At 36.6% G+C, this 17,818-nt stretch overlaps 1 protein-coding gene across 1 annotated transcript in view; it reads right to left on the reverse strand.

Moving 5' to 3' along the window:
* The window catches only part of LOC306843934 (rho-associated protein kinase 2-like), a 29,425-nt gene extending 14,949 nt beyond the window's left edge, over positions 1-14,476 (reverse strand). The window contains exons 1-9 of the mRNA XM_079375679.1: positions 13,869-14,476; positions 10,236-10,317; positions 9,569-9,669; positions 8,995-9,132; positions 7,853-8,113; positions 7,306-7,450; positions 7,071-7,209; positions 4,206-4,297; positions 810-972 (exon numbers count right to left, since the gene is read on the reverse strand). Of these exons, the coding sequence (XP_079231805.1) occupies positions 810-972; positions 4,206-4,297; positions 7,071-7,209; positions 7,306-7,450; positions 7,853-8,113; positions 8,995-9,132; positions 9,569-9,669; positions 10,236-10,317; positions 13,869-13,967 (1,220 nt within the window). The 5' untranslated portion in view covers positions 13,968-14,476. The remainder of the gene's footprint in view (positions 1-809; positions 973-4,205; positions 4,298-7,070; positions 7,210-7,305; positions 7,451-7,852; positions 8,114-8,994; positions 9,133-9,568; positions 9,670-10,235; positions 10,318-13,868) is intronic.
* Positions 14,477-17,818: the final 3,342 nt, after the last annotated feature.

Consider the following 17,818-nt stretch of genomic DNA (forward strand, 5'->3'; position numbering starts at 1 on the left):
AGCGACTATTCAGTCTCCAGCCAATCTCAGCCAGCGGCCCATGTGGCTTCACTCAGCCACACTGGAGAAACTGAGAAAGCGAGGGAGGAAACAGTGAAAGGATAAGGGAAAAAGGAGGGAATTGTGATGGAACAAATACAGCACTCATTCACGGTTACTAAAATCATACAAAAATAGGGTATATCCTGTCTCTATCAATCCATAACAGGAGCTTGCTGTCGTTTTACAGTTCTTTAGTGTTCTTTGAGTCAGCGTGCGTTTTACCTGTGTAAAAGTCAAACAGCGCTACAGTGTCTGAAATATGGACTTTAAACTCTGTCTCAGATTTCACCATTTTCGTTATTTATCTCTTTTCACTGTACATGTTCATTTAGAAAAGATTGAAAATGAAAAATATATTTTTACAGTCATACACACACTTTAAATATTTTTTTTTTTAAATAATTATATCCAGACTTGCACAACAACATGAATATATCATTTTCTAGTTATGCTCAGCTCAAATATAGTTCATATGCTAGAAATAGTTTTGAGTGCAAAATCTTTATCGAGTAATGAACGCCTGTAAAAGTTATGGAAATTCATAGGCCAAAATGTGTTGGAACCCTGTTGGGACTCTTTGAATCCTTTTTCCACACGTCAGTTATATTACATTGCCATATTATGCAACAAACCAATTATGTAAGATGAAATTAAAAATATTTGTAATAACAATATTTTACATTGTAATACAACATTTCACTAGCCACTCTTCCATTGACAGAATCCATCTAGTCACAAACAGACACAAAACACATTTTCAAACTTACTGGTCCTCCCTGAAATACGTGAAGCCCACAAATGGTAACTGATTTCCTGTGAAGGCACGGGGAGGGGCAAAGGTCTCGGTTCCTAACGGATCATCCTTTATATCATCATCAAAGTTACTGGTGTCAATATCACTACTCAGCTCCGGCACCACTGGAGCCATGGCTGAAAGACAGAGAGAGGCAGAGAGAGAGGGGGGGGGGGATATTGTAAAAGATTTGAGCAAAAATAGTGTGTCCTGTTTGAGTGCTTGTGTGTGAGAGAGAGTCTCACAGTGAAAGGCTCAGTGTGTGTAGCACACAAAGCAGACACTGTACTGAAGGGAGGAGTGGCATGTATGACTTGCCAAGCTGGCCGGTGCTTACTCACTACCTACTGTGCTCACATACACTCACGCTCACTTACACATCCAAAACACTCCCTGCCTCTGGAGCGAATGTGCTGAGCACGCTGGGAGAACATGTGTCAAACATCTAATGGGGATGGGCTGCATTCAGACTCTCCACAGTCAAACGAAAACAGACAGAGATGTTGGATCTTTGTGCTTTAAGTTTAGCTTTTGAATTAGGGAGGATTTAATACATACAAGAAAAAAAAGTATTAATTAATTTTATTCATTCCAAACAAACATAAATAGATATTTTGAAAAACAAAATTGGATAAAAAAAATTATTTAAATGGGTTGCATTCATTTTTTTCCCTTTATGAATTGTTATATTTTTACCATTTGGCACACCTACACATTCAAATTGAGCTAATTAATATCTTTTATCTTTTAATATCTTAATAGTTTGATTTTTAATGTCTAGTTTTCCTCATTTTTAGAGTCAATTGTCTGTTTTTAAAAGGATAGTTCACCCAAAAATTTAAATTCTGTTAGTAATTACTCACCCTCATGTTGTTCCAAACCTTCATTCATCTTCGGAACACAAAGTAAGATATTTTTGATGAAATCTGAGAGCTTTCTGACCCTGTACAGACAGCAACGGAGCTGCCATGTTTAAGGCCCAGAAAGGTAGTAAGGACATTGTTAAAATAGTCCATGTGACATCAGTGGTTCAACCATAATGTAAGCTACGTAAAGCTCGTCTGACACAGAAGAGAAGAAATTATTGAATAGTTATTTGAAGTCGTTATTTTTGTTTTCTTTGTGCACAAAAAGTTCTCTCACATGGACTATTTTACCGATGTCCTTACTATCTTTCTGCCCCTGTTGCATTGCTGTCTATGGAGGGTCAGAAAGCTCTCGGATTTCATCAACAATTACAGGTTTGGAATGACATGAGGGTGAGTAATTAATGACAGAATTTTCAATATTGGGTGAACTATCCCTTTAATGCATAAACACAGTACTAAATCAATTAATTCAAGTAATTCAAAATAAATAAATAACTGCCACTGATGGCACCAATCTATAAAAATTCTCAATGTGGAAATCCATTACTGCAATTTCACTGTAGTATAGAGTTGTCTTTCTCTGCACAATGGAACCATCCATGTTTTTTTTCAATATACTGTAAAACCAATTAAGACATAATATCAATAATACAATAAACATCTATTAAACTTATCAAAAATGTACCAAAAAAAAGTATGTCAGCATGTACGCAAGAAAAACAGTCTTGAAGAGAAAATCGAATTGGTTTCTTTCCAACAAAATAAAATCTGTTTTATTTTATTCTGCATTGCAAGAAAAAGAAAGAAAATGATATGTTGATATAGGGCAACACCGCACCATACAGATATTTTGATGCATTTTTTTCCCAGAATGCTCCTTGATAGCACCGCTAATAACAGACTACTGTGGAGGCAGAGAGAAAGCAAATACAGAATGTACATATGGGCATCACTAGAGCGAGGGATAGAGAGAGGAGCAGAAAATGAGTCCAACTCTGTGGTTTTGAGGCTCTTCTCTCATTAGTAACAGTGTACGAGCCAAATGCTGGGTTCCACCCTTACTGAAACCAACCCCATACCCCCATAACCCTGTCCCAAACACCAAACCCCCACCAGGAGCAAATCACAGCACAACACAGCAGAGAGCAATGTTACAGAACAAAACTAAACTAACAAAAATAAAGTACTAATGGCACAAAACAGCAAAACGTGTAACATCACTCTTTGTTGTTTTATCACATCACGTAATTAAAGGGATAGTTTACACAAAGATGAAAATTCTGTCATTAATCACTCACCTTCTTGTTGTTCCAAACCTGTAAGACCTTTGTTCATCTTCGGAAAACATGTTAAGATATTTTTGATGAAATCCGAGAGCTCTCTGACCCTTCAAAGACAGCAACACAACTGAAATGTTCCAAGGTCTAGAAACGTAGTAAGGATATCAGTAAAATAGTCTATGTGCCATCAGGGGTTCAACTGTAATTATACGAAGCTACGAGAATAGTTTCTGTGCCGAAAAGAAAACAAAAATAACGACTTTATTCAACAATTATTCTCCTCCTCATCCCATCTGCTGTGGCACACCGCATGCACTTGCTTACGCTTCATGTAAACAATGCATGCGCATGACAATGTAAGAATCAGAATTGAAGAATTGAGAAGAATTGTGGAATAAAGACTTTTTTTGTCTTTGCGCAAAAAAAGTATTCTCGTAGCTTCGTAAAATTACGGTTGAACGACTGATGTCATATGGACTATTTTACCGATTTCCTTGCTACATTTCTGGACCTGGGAACATTTCCATTGTGTTGCTGTTTTTGAAGGGTCAGAGAGCTCTCGGATTTCATAAAAAATATCTTAATCTGTGTTCCGAAGATGCAAAAAGCTCTTACGGGTTTGGAACGACATGAGGGTGAGTAATTAATGACAGAATTTTCATTTTGGGTGAACTATCCCTTTAAGCTTCATGGAGAAATATACATCAATTAAGCTAAGATAAATTATGGTTAACAAGCCTAACACATCTAAACCAGTTAATTGTTTTAGTTACTGTATTATAGTAAATATAAATCAATAAAACAGTCAGTGGGTAGAAACCACAATAATAAAAAAAGTTTCATCACAAAGTGAATTCCAGACTATGTATGCATGACAGAAATAGCTTTTTCTGAAGCATAGCATGAGGGTGTGAAGTGAATGTTTGCATTTGTCTGGAGAAAAATATGAGCAGCAATTTCATTCAAATTAAAAGCTGTACTTCAAAACGCCATATTCGTAATCTGAGCAGATATGAACGACTCAAGGTATGAACCGATGCAAGACTTCAGTATATACATCTACTGTATACCGTTATCATTCTGCACAAGCATAATGTAATAGTAAGTGAGTAATATTGACTTAATAGTGATAATTACTTAATTGGCTATAATTATCGTGAATGATCACGATTTTCACAAGTCATGATCACAGATCAGCCACACTCACACTCAGAGGCTTACTGTCTCGTATGGTGCCGAAGGTCCACTGATCGTTCTTGAAGAAAGGGTGACATTTTATTTCATCCACTCCAGTCCGGCCAAGCCTCACCTCCCTGAACATAGCAAAACACTGGTCAGCAAACCAAACAGAGAACCACAACCACGCTCACTAAACCGTTAAGTGAGGTTTGTGTGTGTGAGACTGGAACTTCCAACAGCGAGTGGCTGATGGGAAACGGCAGAGCATAGATGAGTTGAGGAGCGAAAGCAACACATGCAGCAACATCCAAAAATAAGGAACGGTCGTTCCCCTCCCATTCCTTGCATCTGGAGTGGAGAGGGGTGCAGCAGTTTGGACTGCCACGTGTGGGACATTCCTGTAACTAGAATGTAAAGGGAGGGATGTGTGTGTGTGTTGTGCTTTTACATGAAAACATAAACCCCTCTCTGGACATTTGATCAGGAATGCTCGTATGTATGTGCATGTGAGAGGGAGGAGAAAAAGAGAGTTATAGGAAAACAGATTGAAGTTGTCAGGCTGAAAGAGTGACCTGGCATTAAAAAGAATTGCAGTAGAAGCATTGGAACATGAAGTTGATGTTTTACCACTGACTGATTTTTGACTATAAAAACCATAAAATGAATAGATGTAGACCTGTACATCATTTTTAAAAAGTTGACTTGAGGTGATTTCATTTTATGTACACTACCATTTCAAAAACTGGGGGTCGATAAGATTATTTATTGTTTGTTAAAGCAGCCTCTTATGCTCTTCAAGGCTGCATTTACTGTATCAATAATAGAGTAATAGTGATCAAAACAGTATTTCTTTTTTCCATTTAAATATATTTTAATAGATTTCTATATTCCAGTCTTTAATGTCACAGGATCCTTCGGGAATAATTTTTAATATGTTGATTTCATATTATTATCATTTACATTTAGTCATTTTGCAGAAGCTTTTATCCAAAGCGACTTACAAATGAGGACAACTGAAGCAATCAAAATCAAAAAAGAGCAATGATATGTAAATGCTATAACAAATGTCATTTAGCTTAACGCAGTACACTTAGCAAGGGTTTTTTTAATAATAAAAAGAAAACAGATAGAATAGAAAAAGAATAGAGCAAGCTAGAGGCCTTTTTTGCTTTTGTTAATTCTATAATAAACAAAAAGAAAACAAATAGATAGAATACAAAAAATTATAATAGCTAGTATTAGTTTTTTAAAAAAGAAAACAAGCAGCTAGTAAATGAAGAGATTGCAAGTCTAAAAGGGACAAGTTTTTTTTTTTTAAAGAATAGAATTATAATAGAGAGTGCTAGATTTAGAGGGTCAAATAAAGATGGAAGAGATGTGTTTTTAGCCAATTCTTGAAGATGGCTAAGGACTACTCGGATTGAGTTGGGCAGGTCATTCCACCAGGAGAGAACATTTTATTTAAAAGTCAGTGAAAGTGATTTTGTGCCTCTTTGGGATGGCACAATAAAGCGACATTCACTCGCAGAATGCAAGCTTCTAAAGGGCACATAAGTCTGAAGTAATGAATTTAGGTAAAGGGGTTCAGAACCAGAGGTGGTTTTGTAGGCAAATTTAATGCCTTGAATTTTATGAGAGCAGCTATTGGTAGCCAGTGCAAATTGATAAACAGAGGTGTGACGTGCGCTCTTTTCGGCTCATTAAAAATGTATCTTGCTGCCGCGTTCTGGATTAATTGTAAAGGTTTGATAGAACAGGCTGTAAGACCTGCCAAGAGAGCATTGCAATAGTCCAGCCTAGACAGAACAATAGATTGAACAAGGAATTGTGAAGCATGTTCCAAAAGAAAGGGCCTGATCTTCTTAATGTTGAATAAAGCAAATCTGCAGGACCGGGCAGTTTTAATGTGGCAATGTGGTCTGCGAAAGTCAGCTGATCATCAATCATAACTCGAAGGTTTCTGGCTGTTTTTGAAGGAGTTATGGTTCAAATGTGCCTAACCGGATGGTGAAATTGTGATGAAACGATGGGTTTGATGGAACCACAAGCAGTCCTGGCAAGGTTGAGCTGAAGGTGATGGTCCCTCACCCAGCAAGAAATGTCTGTTAGACAAGCTGAGATGCAAGCAGCTATTGTCGGATCATCAGGATGGAATGAGAGGAAGAGTTGAGTGTCATCAGCACAGCAGTGATATGAAAAGCCATGTTTCTGAATGACAGAACCTAGTGATGCCATGTAGACAGAGAAGATAAGTCTGAGCCCTGAGGCACCCCAGTAGTTAGATGTTGTGACTTTGACACCTCACCTCTCTAAGATACTTTGAAGGACCTATCTGAGAGGTAAGACTCAAACCACTGGAGTGCAGTTCCTGAGATGCCCTTTGCCAATTGGTTTGACAGGAGTATCTGGTGGTTAGCAGTGTCAAAAGCAGCAGAAAGATCCAGCAAATTAAGTATTATCAATGTTGAAAACGGCTGTGCTGCTTGATATTTGTGTGGAAACTGATACATTTTTCCCCTGGTGGGAACAGGAGGTGTCCTTGCTGAATTAAAAAAAAAGCTGACCCCAATAATACAAACTGATACAAAAAATAATATTAAGTATAACTTATATCATATAATTTCAGTATAGCTATTTTTTATTTTATATAATTACAAACATTTTCATGGTTAAGTTATCTTTTTAATTTTGCAATAAAATTAAGCACCATTTCAACTTGAATGGAATTTTTTTATTCCTATTATTGATAGTCACAATTTATTTATTTTCAGAAAAATCAATATTACCCAATCTCTAGAAATAAATTAATATTTTTACATGCTGCTTTTGATGTCACATCCCATGACAGTAAGTGACTAATTTTTAAAAGAGTTTACTCTGTCCAAACTCTATGTTTCTCTCTCTTACCTGTCCGACAGAAAGGCACAGATGAGGTCTTTGGCCTCATTTGACATTTCAATATCATCTGGGAAAGTTAATCTGTTTTTGTGATCCATGATCTTTCCGTAGGTGCCCACCAGGGACTCTGCATAAAATGGTGTGTCACCTGTCCACATCAACAGAAGAGTAATATATGATTGTAAGAATAGTGAGATGAGATCACAGGATATTGAAGGATACAGATGAAGTTGGTGCTACTCACCCACTAGCAGTTCATAAATGAAAACACCAACAGACCACCAGTCACACTCCCGGCCATAGTAACCTGTTCCTCCTTGAGACATCAAAACCTCTGGGGAAATGTAATCAGGAGTCCCAACGGCAGTGTCACAGCGGACCATACCAGACTAAACACAAATACAGATGCATATACACAAATATAACTATTATTTGCACTGGTTAAACCAATGTTGCTATGTTGTCTGTGCACGCTGGGAAAAATACTCCCTTTAAAATCCATTGACAGGTTATGGTAATTCATGCTGCACTACATGATCTAACCAGAAGATGGCAGCGCTGACATAATTATTACCATAGCATGGGGGATTTATGCAAAAATGCGAAATGCAAAACGTACGGTTTCAACTAGGTTTCTTGTCCTAAAATTGTCTCAATACACTATGATGTGTGACAAACTAATGGCAATCTTGAATACAATGCAATTTTAAACGTAGACTCTTTCTTTCTTTCTACACTCAATTACACAAACACACACATCAAAAGCACCTATCACATAACCCAAAACACACCGAGTCCATCTTCATGCATGTTCCAAAGTCAGCGAGTTTCAGGTGTCCATTGCGGTCGAGCAGCATGTTGTCTGGTTTGATGTCTCTGTGAATGAAGCCCAGAGAATGGATGGCATCCAGTGCCAGCACCACTTCTGCCGTGTAGAATCGAGCCCACTCTTCTGGGATGTCATAGTTGCTGGTCAGAGTCACCAGGTCTCCACCGGGCATGAACTCCATCACCAAATAAAGGTACTTCTCATCTTGAAACGCACAGCAAAGCTATGTGGACAGAGAGAGAGAGAGAGAGAGAGAGAGAGAGAGAGAGAGGTGAACAGGTGTCACAAAACCACCATTTTAGCAGTCACTAACAATACAGTGTAATTTCACAACACGATTCCAATTGCAACACCATTTAATAACATTTATTTATGTAATAATCTATTCTTATATTTCATTTTTTTATAATATTCATTACATTTAAATTATTATACATATTGAAATAAATATTCTAAACATAAAATTAAAAAACAAAAACAAAAATAGACATGTAGTCCAAGTATTTCTCAATTAATTCTTAATCAGGTTTTTCAGAGTAATTATTAATTATTATTTAAGATGACTGTCCATCATAAAGACAGCATTTTGTTAATAATTATCACCAAATCAACATTACGGCAGCAATTATGTTAGGCTTCAAGGTCTAATGAGCAGATCTGACATTTCTTCTCTTGCCTATTTACATTAGGTAGGTCTTTACAACATGTGCAGGTGCATCTTGTGAGGAGCAAGCATTCAAACACAGCCGCCTGTCGGTCAGATAGCACTTGGTTTGCATTTTTTTTTACATTTTATTATCAACTTAGTATCAAGGTATTGGTAATTTTGAAAATTCCTAGAGGTGATTATTTAATCTTTTAACAGTGTCCTTGTATGCACTCTAGAATAGTTTTTTTTTCAGTTTGCCAGATATAGATGAAGTTCTCAAACATACAAAAAAGTACCACACATGCATATCTACAGTGGTGTGAAAAAGTGTTGGCCCCCTTCCTGATTTTTAATATTTTTGCATGTTTGTCACACTTCAATGTTTCAGATCATCAAAAAATCAGGAAGGGGCCAACACTTTTTCACACCACTGTATATATGAAAGGGAATCCCACCTGAACTATCCAAGGACTCTTGGAGAATGCCATAATGTCACGCTCCTCCCAGAAGAAGGCGGAGTCAGAGCGTTTGACCATCTCAAACTTGCTGAGCTGCTTCATGGCATACACTTGTTGGGATGCTTTGTGTCGTACCTACATGCATATATATGCATTAATATCATAAACATCCACATAAACCCTTAATGAAACTGCACATATTCTGCAATGTTATTTAATGCAAACAAGTGTTTAATGTATCTATAACTGACTGTATAAGCAACACATATTGCTCTACCATAGTTAATTATTTATAAAGACTGACTTAAATATTTTAGAGTGACAAGTATCACACTAAAAGAATAAGACAATATGTGTCTATCACAAGGACAAAAGCATGCACACTCTGTGTTATTGTAGGTAAGTAGGAGCAGGCAGAACATGTGCGTACAAGCCTCACTGGCATTAACACACACACACAGACACACAGACAAAACGCTATGCCTGAAGACAAACAGCAGATAACATGGGCAGACTCTCACCTAAACACACACACACACATTCACACACTCTCTAGTACACACTCACTCACCAGCTGCACTGCGCCAAACGCTCCACGACCAATCAGTTTGACTCTGTGAAAATCATCTAGCTTCACCTGTAGTTCCCTGAGGCTACTCACAGACTTTTCATCTAGAGAGATTTTACCATGCATATTACATTAATACATTTTATCATTTAATAATTAACAAACACATGTACATTATGCAAGGTTAAAAAAATTAATCAGGGCACAAAAGCTCCCCAGTTATTTAATTAACATTTTTTATGTAACTATTAAAAAAAGATGTATGTATATACTGTATGTATATATAGTGACTCGTGTTAGGTATTGCCAATATACTATAATGGTGTACTTGCTGAATTACTGTTTTTGCACAATATTTAGTCATTTTACACAATATTTACTTAAAGTAACTAAATGTTTAACTGTAAAGTGTCTATTTCATGTTGGGAAGGCTGACAATAGGATTTGGATGTGTATTGATATATTCATATATTGCTATGACAATATAGCAATATACAGTATGAGCGTTTATCATTTTATATTCCAGAAAAAAAAAATGTTAGCAAGAAGTTACTGAGATAAAGTTCTATAATTACCGACAATATTAATTCATAAAGCTTAATTCAGCAAAATAAATAAAACATTCACATACAATAAATGTTATAATCTTTGCACTTCCAAAGAGACTTACATCTGTTTAAGAAGGAATCTATGTTTTTGTTCTTTCTCAGTGCGGGATGATTTAGATCAAGGGCCAGAGCAGTTACTGAATCCTGCAGAAGACAAGAGCAAAAAGACAAAAAAAAAAAAAACACTTAAAGACATAGTTCTTATCATCTCAAATAAGAGCGATTTCTACAGTTGGCTTTTCTCTTTATTCACCCAGCCAAAAATGACTTCATTACTCTCCTCTAATCCCACATCTAAGCCCACTCTGACACAGTCCTGTTGTGTCATTTAACTTTGGATATAAACCGAAAGAAGAGATTTAAGAGTGGGATTACGCCTGTATAGTCCCCTTACAATGAGAATTAAGCAACTGTATTTTTATAAATGGCTTTAGGAAATTAATGATATGGCACTGAATGATCCTGGAAATTACCTCACATACCCCTCCAAACACACACAGTGACACTGCAGAGCTAAAAATACATAGAAGACACACATATAGCACACACACTGACCCCCACCCCCAACATTCCCAGCCCAAACACTTCCATTTGGCCGAGCCAACATCATAAACTAGCTGGCCCAACATAATAGGTTAATAACAGTGTTTTGCTGCAGCTGGAACAAGAAAAACAGCTAATCCAGGGCTCCACAGTTAGGACAGTTGAAGAGCACAGTGGTAATGTGACAGAGTTTCAACCCATATATGTAATATTTTTTCATAAATTAATTATTTTATTTTATTTTATTCAGCTAGGACACATTAAATTGATCAAAAATTGACAGTAAAGGCACTTAATGCGACAAAAGATTTCTATTTCAAATATATGCTGTGCTTTTGAGCTTTCTATTTATCACAGAATCCTGAAAACAAATCATGGTTTCCAAAAAATATTAGGCTGCAGAACTCTTTTCAACATTGATAATATAAAAAAGATTTTGAGCAGCAAATCCCCATTAGAATGATTTTGGAAGGATCATGTGACACTGAAGACTGGAATAATGGCTGCTGAAAATTCAGCCATCACGGGTATAAATTACAATTTAAAATATATTTAAATAGAAAACAGTTATTTCACAATATTATTAATTTTTCCTGCATTCTTTATGAAATAAATGCAGCTTTGGTGAACGGACTTTAAAAAAAATATGTGATATACCTTCAAAATGTTTAAGTTCGCAAGGTGTGTTATTTGTGAATTCTGTTTCCTTAACACAAACAGTCACTCGCATACAAGCCAAAATGCACACATGCACAATCAACAATGACAGAATCCTGTTTTCCTTGCACCAGGAGTCAGTCCACAATACAGCGTTTAAAAAGCACAAACACACACACAAAGGAAGCTGGAGCCAGCTATCTCTCTCCTCAATTGAAGGATGTGACCTCAGCTTCCTGTATGACATTTCCAATGGTAGCAATGCAGCAGGAAACAATGAGTCTGCATCCAGTATTCTAAATGAAAGATCATTAGTCATGAGACTCATTATAAAAAATGCCCATAGTTTAGTTGTATCACAAATATCACAATAAAGACCACAACTAATATGACTTGAGTACCAGAACGGGGTTGTGATCTCAATATCATGAACTAAAATGGAGCTCTGTCTGACAAGCATGACTTGGAAGAGCATGGGATTGAAGACAGGATTTAATCCTCTGGATAAAAGAGGAATGAAATGCAACTCAACATAGGCGGTGTATATTTTCAACTCTGTAACTGAGAGTTGACTTAGCATGCATGGCTAAGCAGCTGAGGTAGTGAGTGGATGTTTCTAAATAAACGTGCTGTGGAATGAACCAGCAGGGATTTAGTTAGGTCTTTCCCTGGGCCTCCCATAGGCAGAGCATGACAGGGACACACACACACACACACATACACCAAAAATACATCACCCAATACCTCCAGCGTCTGTTCATAGATAGCTATCATTTTCCATCAATGGAACAGTTCAGCATGCAACGCTATTATCTAATTTTCCAACAGAGCAACAGAGTAATAAAAGGGTTTGTCTTTATAAATATTTCTGCCAAATTATTTATTTTAAAACATGTATTAATCATTTTAATTAAAGCTGCACTCAAACTGGCTGATACCGCAGTTGTCTTGGACTTTTACTGTGGATGTAGTATTTTCCAAAACAAAAGTATCCATGTACAATAATATCCTGAATTCATAACATTACTGAATTCAATAATGAAATGCCTTTAACTGAAAATTGAGTGTTTAATCTTATTATTATACATTACTGACACTCTATCCTCCAATTTGATACTGTTAAGTGCTTTGACACAATCTGTATTGTTAAAAGCACTGTATAAATAAAGGTGACTTGATTTGACTTTGGATAAAAGCATATGTGAAATGACTAATAATACCATAGGCAGACAGTTGTGGCCTATTGAACAGTAAAGAAGCAACCAGAGAAAGTAGGGTGTGCCAACTTTTAGTCTTGCTCAAAAATGTAGTTCTTGTCTGGAATGAGGTTTTTTTCTGCTGAGTAGAATGCTCTGTAATAAGGTAAGAGATTTCGGTCTTTGATGGGAAGAGACAATAGGAGCACACATTCTAGACATTCCCACCCTGTAAAGCTTGCTTGACAAGTCCTCACATTTCACCTTAACCCAGTCATTGAATAAACATGTATGGTATCTTCACATTTCATAAAGCTATAGTTACTGACTTAATGATATTCATGTAAAATAAGTGAAGCCTGGTGCTTTAGGCCTGAACAATAATAAAGTGCTGTATTTGGGGAAAATATTACCATGAAAAGACACCAGCATTACTGTGGAGGAGGGCGTGTTGATAACACACTGATCAGAGATAAGACACAGGAACATTACCACAATCCTCTGGTACAAACGTCCACTCATTTGTTTACACCCTCAACATATAATTCAGTTTTGTTTTGTGTTGTACAACCTATATGTGTAGGAAGCTTTCCTGTATTTTCATTATTTTGCTGGGTGGTCTTATTATAACAGAATAAATTAGGCCTATATTAACATTATAACATAAACAAACATAAAATATAAGCAAACTTTGATAAACATTCTTTGCACCAGCCAATGTGGACTATAGGTCATTTAGATAATTAAAAAATAAGTACATTCGACTAGTGTTTTGAAATGTGATTATATTAATTTACTTTACAAATGGACCTTTTTCCCCTTTTTGAAACGAAGGTATCTCTCTAGTTATTTACAGGTACATTCATTTTCTATTATACATGATATTCTGGTATTTATTCTAAAAAAAAAAAAGTTCTTTACATGCTACATATCTTTTCAAAAAATTTATGTAGGCCTACACATATAATAATCATTTTGAATGAACGCATTATTTTTTCCCTGCTATTGCTACTGGAGATGCAAGCTCTTGCTATAACTGTAGTCATTTTTAAACAGTAATTTCATCAACTCATTAATGTTGACAAAATAAATGTCGACAAAAGTTGGTCAAGATGTGTCTAATAATGTTTATAAAATTTTAGAAAGATATAAAACTGCTTCCTTGAGATTTGAATGAATATTGAGTTCATGATCCAAACTTCTGACTAAACAAAACTTCCCAGATATGTATTTTAGTTAGAAGGTCTACAAGACAAACACGCTTCCTTTTGTATAGCATCCCATTACCCATAACCTTACCAGCAAACTCTCCAAATTCAGCGGTGATCGTTGGTCCCTGATGAGTGACTCCAGTATTCTCACCCGCTTTTCTAGTCTCTTTCCTGCTCCGGTCGACATTGCGGCAGCTCGGTGTTGTCAAGGTCCCAGTAGACATCAGATTGAGAGCCGCGATTGAGAGACTTCAAACGTCCGAATCAAACTTGTCACTACCTGTCGTAACTCAACGCGACGCCTCTCGAAGCTCACTGGTTTTGGGTGAAAGAATTCTTCAACCAAAGACTTTATACACGGCATAAATGAACGGAATACAGTAATTTTGTGTCTTGTCCTCCGGTGTAAATGACAGCGGCGTTCCGCGCGCTTGTGCCAGCAGCATAAAATCAAAGGTTAGACGCACGAGTTCAGGAAGCAGAGTGCGTCTCCCGCCCCGGTTCAAAAATCACAGGGGAGAAACCTGCCGCGTACGGTCTGCGTTGAAAAACACACTCACTGTTATTTTAGGGCAAATGAAGCAGAGGGGAGTATGAGTACATGTAGGCTATGTGAATGTGAACGGCGTGTTTCTTTGTTGCAGTGTGTCCCTCCCCTGCGGCCGCTGGAATTCTTCGGATCTTATCTCAGCCATCGCTTTTACCAGCCGAACGACACTCTCTAAATACGATCCCATATACTACTCTAGATATATTTAGACGATTGCATGTATTTATGATGACACGAATGAGCTTATTATAGACGACTTCATGTGCGTGTAATTCAGCACTGAAATTCTGCGTACTGATGATAAAAATTGACAAACATATCTGCGATGACCACGGTGACCATTCATAGCAGGCTATTGTAATAATTTTGATGTAAAAAAAAACAACAATTAAAAACAATTTTTCTGTGTTAACTATTATATTAAGGGGCAACATAACATTTGCTCTATTTCGTTTTTCATATAACAATATAATATTGAAACAGCATGTCATGCATCAGCCCATGATACCTTTGCATTTTTTTTTCTTTTCTGAGATTGTGTGTGTGTGTGTGTGTGTGTTATATATATATATATATATATATATATATATATGTGTGTGTGTGTGTGAGTGTGTGCATGTTTATGTGGTTTATGAGGACACAAATTTGTATAATGACATGGATGACAGAGGTATTACAATATGAAGGTGGTTTATGAGGACACTGCCTATGTCCCCGTAATTCAAAAGGCTTAAAAACATACTAAATGGTGTTTTTTTTATCTAAAAATGCACAGAGTCTCCTGTGAGGGCTAGGTTTAGGTGTAGGGTTGGTGTAGGGCAATAGCACACACAGTTTATTCAGTATAAAAACCATTACGCCTGGAGAGTCCCCATAAACCACAAAAACCAACATGTGTGTGCGTGTGTGTGTATGTTTGTATGTATGTATATACAGTGCCCTCCATAAGTATTGGAACAGTAAAGACAAAATTGCTCTGTTGGCTGTGGAGTCAAGACATTTGCAAATATGATTAAAAGATGAATATGAGACAAAACTACAGAATGTCACATTTTATTATTAGCCGTTTCAACACATATGTTTTACCAAATAAAAAGAACAGCACTTTTAGAGTTCATCCCACTCATTGATGTGAGCATAAGTATCGGGACAGTTGAACATAAGGCAGATATAAAAGATTAAAAGCTATTATTTAGTTGCAGATCCCTTGCGCACAATCACAGCAGTGAGTCTGTGACCCATAGACATCACCAGACTCTTGGTCTCATCCTTTGAAACACTTTTCCCAGCCTTTAATGCAGCCAATCCCAATTGTTGTTTAATTGTTTTGGGGAGTTTCTGCCTTTACTTTCCTCTTCAGCTGGTGAAATTCATGTTCAATCGGATTTAAATCTGGAGATTGACTTGGGCAATCTAAGACTTTCCATTTCTTTGCCCTTATAAATTCCTTGACTGAACTGGCACAGTGTTTTGGGTCATTGTCCTGATGCAATATTAAGCACTTCCCAATGAATCTGGTGGCATTTTCTTGAATATTGGTAGGCAAGATGGTTTTGTACCCTTCCAAATTCATTCTGCTACTGTCATCATAGATTAACCCTTGTGCAACCTTATGGACATTTTAGTTGTTGGTTTTTTTTTGTTTTTGTTTTTATATATATAATTTTGCCTGTGTTAATGCTAACTGCATAGATTTTGGCTCAGGTGTGTATTTTATTGGAATTTTAATATTCCACCCTCATTTCCTTTAATAAATTATTTTACACTAGGTACAAAAAAGTGAAACACTCAGCACCTTTTGGACAAAAATATCCCCATTGTAACCCATTAAAACTGCTAATTTTAATCACAATGCCGTTTAACTGTAAAATGCAATTTTTGTTAATAGGCTTTCATTCTGTTGGCAAGGCATCAAAATTAATTTTTTTACTATTTTTTACCAGATGTTGCCATTTTTTCAGGTTTGGTCTATAAAGGGTCTATAAAGCAAATACTCGCTTTATTCCTGTTTTCTGCTTCTGCATATTATAGAGCCAATTGGATAAATAATGCAGTTATAATTGTGTGGGTGTGTTGGGATGTCAGAGTGTGGTTTGTATGTGTGTCATAAAAAAAAGTGTGTGTGTGTGTGTGCTTGTAATATTTGAGAAAGAAAACTCTACTGTAAATCACAAATCCAAGCACTGTGTGCACCAGCAGAGTGTTGCTGGTATCTAATGGGGAAAATTTGGTACTGTGCCCAAACAAAATCTTACTGAGAGCAAATTTTTGAGATATCAACCTCAACACAACTTGTTTAGATTTATGGCTTTGATTTTCTAGCAGGTTTAGAGTTCAACATGTTTCATATATAAAATATTCATAAAATAACAAAATATTGTTCATAACACATTTGCATAAACTTAAAACTGTATAACTTTTTTTACTTTGTTTTACTTCAACAATAATCTGCCATGGCTCTTAAAATGAGACCAAACATAAGTCTGTGCTCCCAAACTTCCAATTTTTATGACAATTTTATGTTTTTTTGACATGGACATTTTTGTCCACTCTGGACCTAAGTGTAACTTTTTTTTATTGATTCACAAGGGTTAAGTCATCAGTAAAGTTGAGAGAGCCTGTTCCAGAGGCAGCCATGCATGCCCATGCCATGACACCACCTCCACCATGCTTTACAGATGAGGCTGTATGCTTGGGATCATTTGCAGTTCCCTTTTTGTCTCTCCACATTTTTGCTTTCCCATCACTTAGATAAAGGTTCATCTTTGTCTCATCGGTCCATAAACACAGTTTCAAAACTCTTCTGGCTCACCTTTGTGCTTTTTTGCAAACTCTAATCTTACCTTTCTATTTTTGCTGCTGGTCAGAGGTTTGCATCTTGCTGTGTAGCATCTGTAATTCTGTGTCAAAGTCTCCTGAGGACAGTAGATTGTCAGAGCATCACCCCAGCTTTCTGGAAGTTGTTGGTGATTTTACAGACACGTCTTTTAGGGTTCATTTTGTCATCAACTACTGTTTTCTCAGCCGATCAGGTAGTTGTTGGTTGCTGGTGTCGCTGGTGGTTTCCAAACTCTTGATTTCTCCATGCCCTTTATTTTTGCTAGAGCTCTAATTGACTTCCTCTTTTCTTTTAGCATCCAAATTGCTTGCTTTTCTCTCAAAGTTAGCTCCCTCATCTTCATCCTGGTTTGTGCATCATCATCGAATGCAAGATTCAGAATACAGAAGTAATGAATATAACTGATACAACACATTCCCTGCTTTTAATATCTGAAGAATTAATGCAACAGGACACAGCTGATCACTTAGAAAGACCTGTGAGGCAACTGTTCCAATACTTATGACCACATCAGAGAGGGATGAAACTCTAAAAGTGCTGAACTTCTTAGCTGGTAAAACATCTACGTCTTAAATCACCCAATAATAAAATGTGACATTCTGTAGTTTTGTCTCATATTCATCTTTTAATCATATTTGTAAATGTCTTG

This window comes from Barbus barbus (assembly GCF_936440315.1).
Source record: "Barbus barbus genome assembly, chromosome: 24".
Lineage (NCBI taxonomy): Eukaryota > Metazoa > Chordata > Actinopteri > Cypriniformes > Cyprinidae > Barbus > Barbus barbus.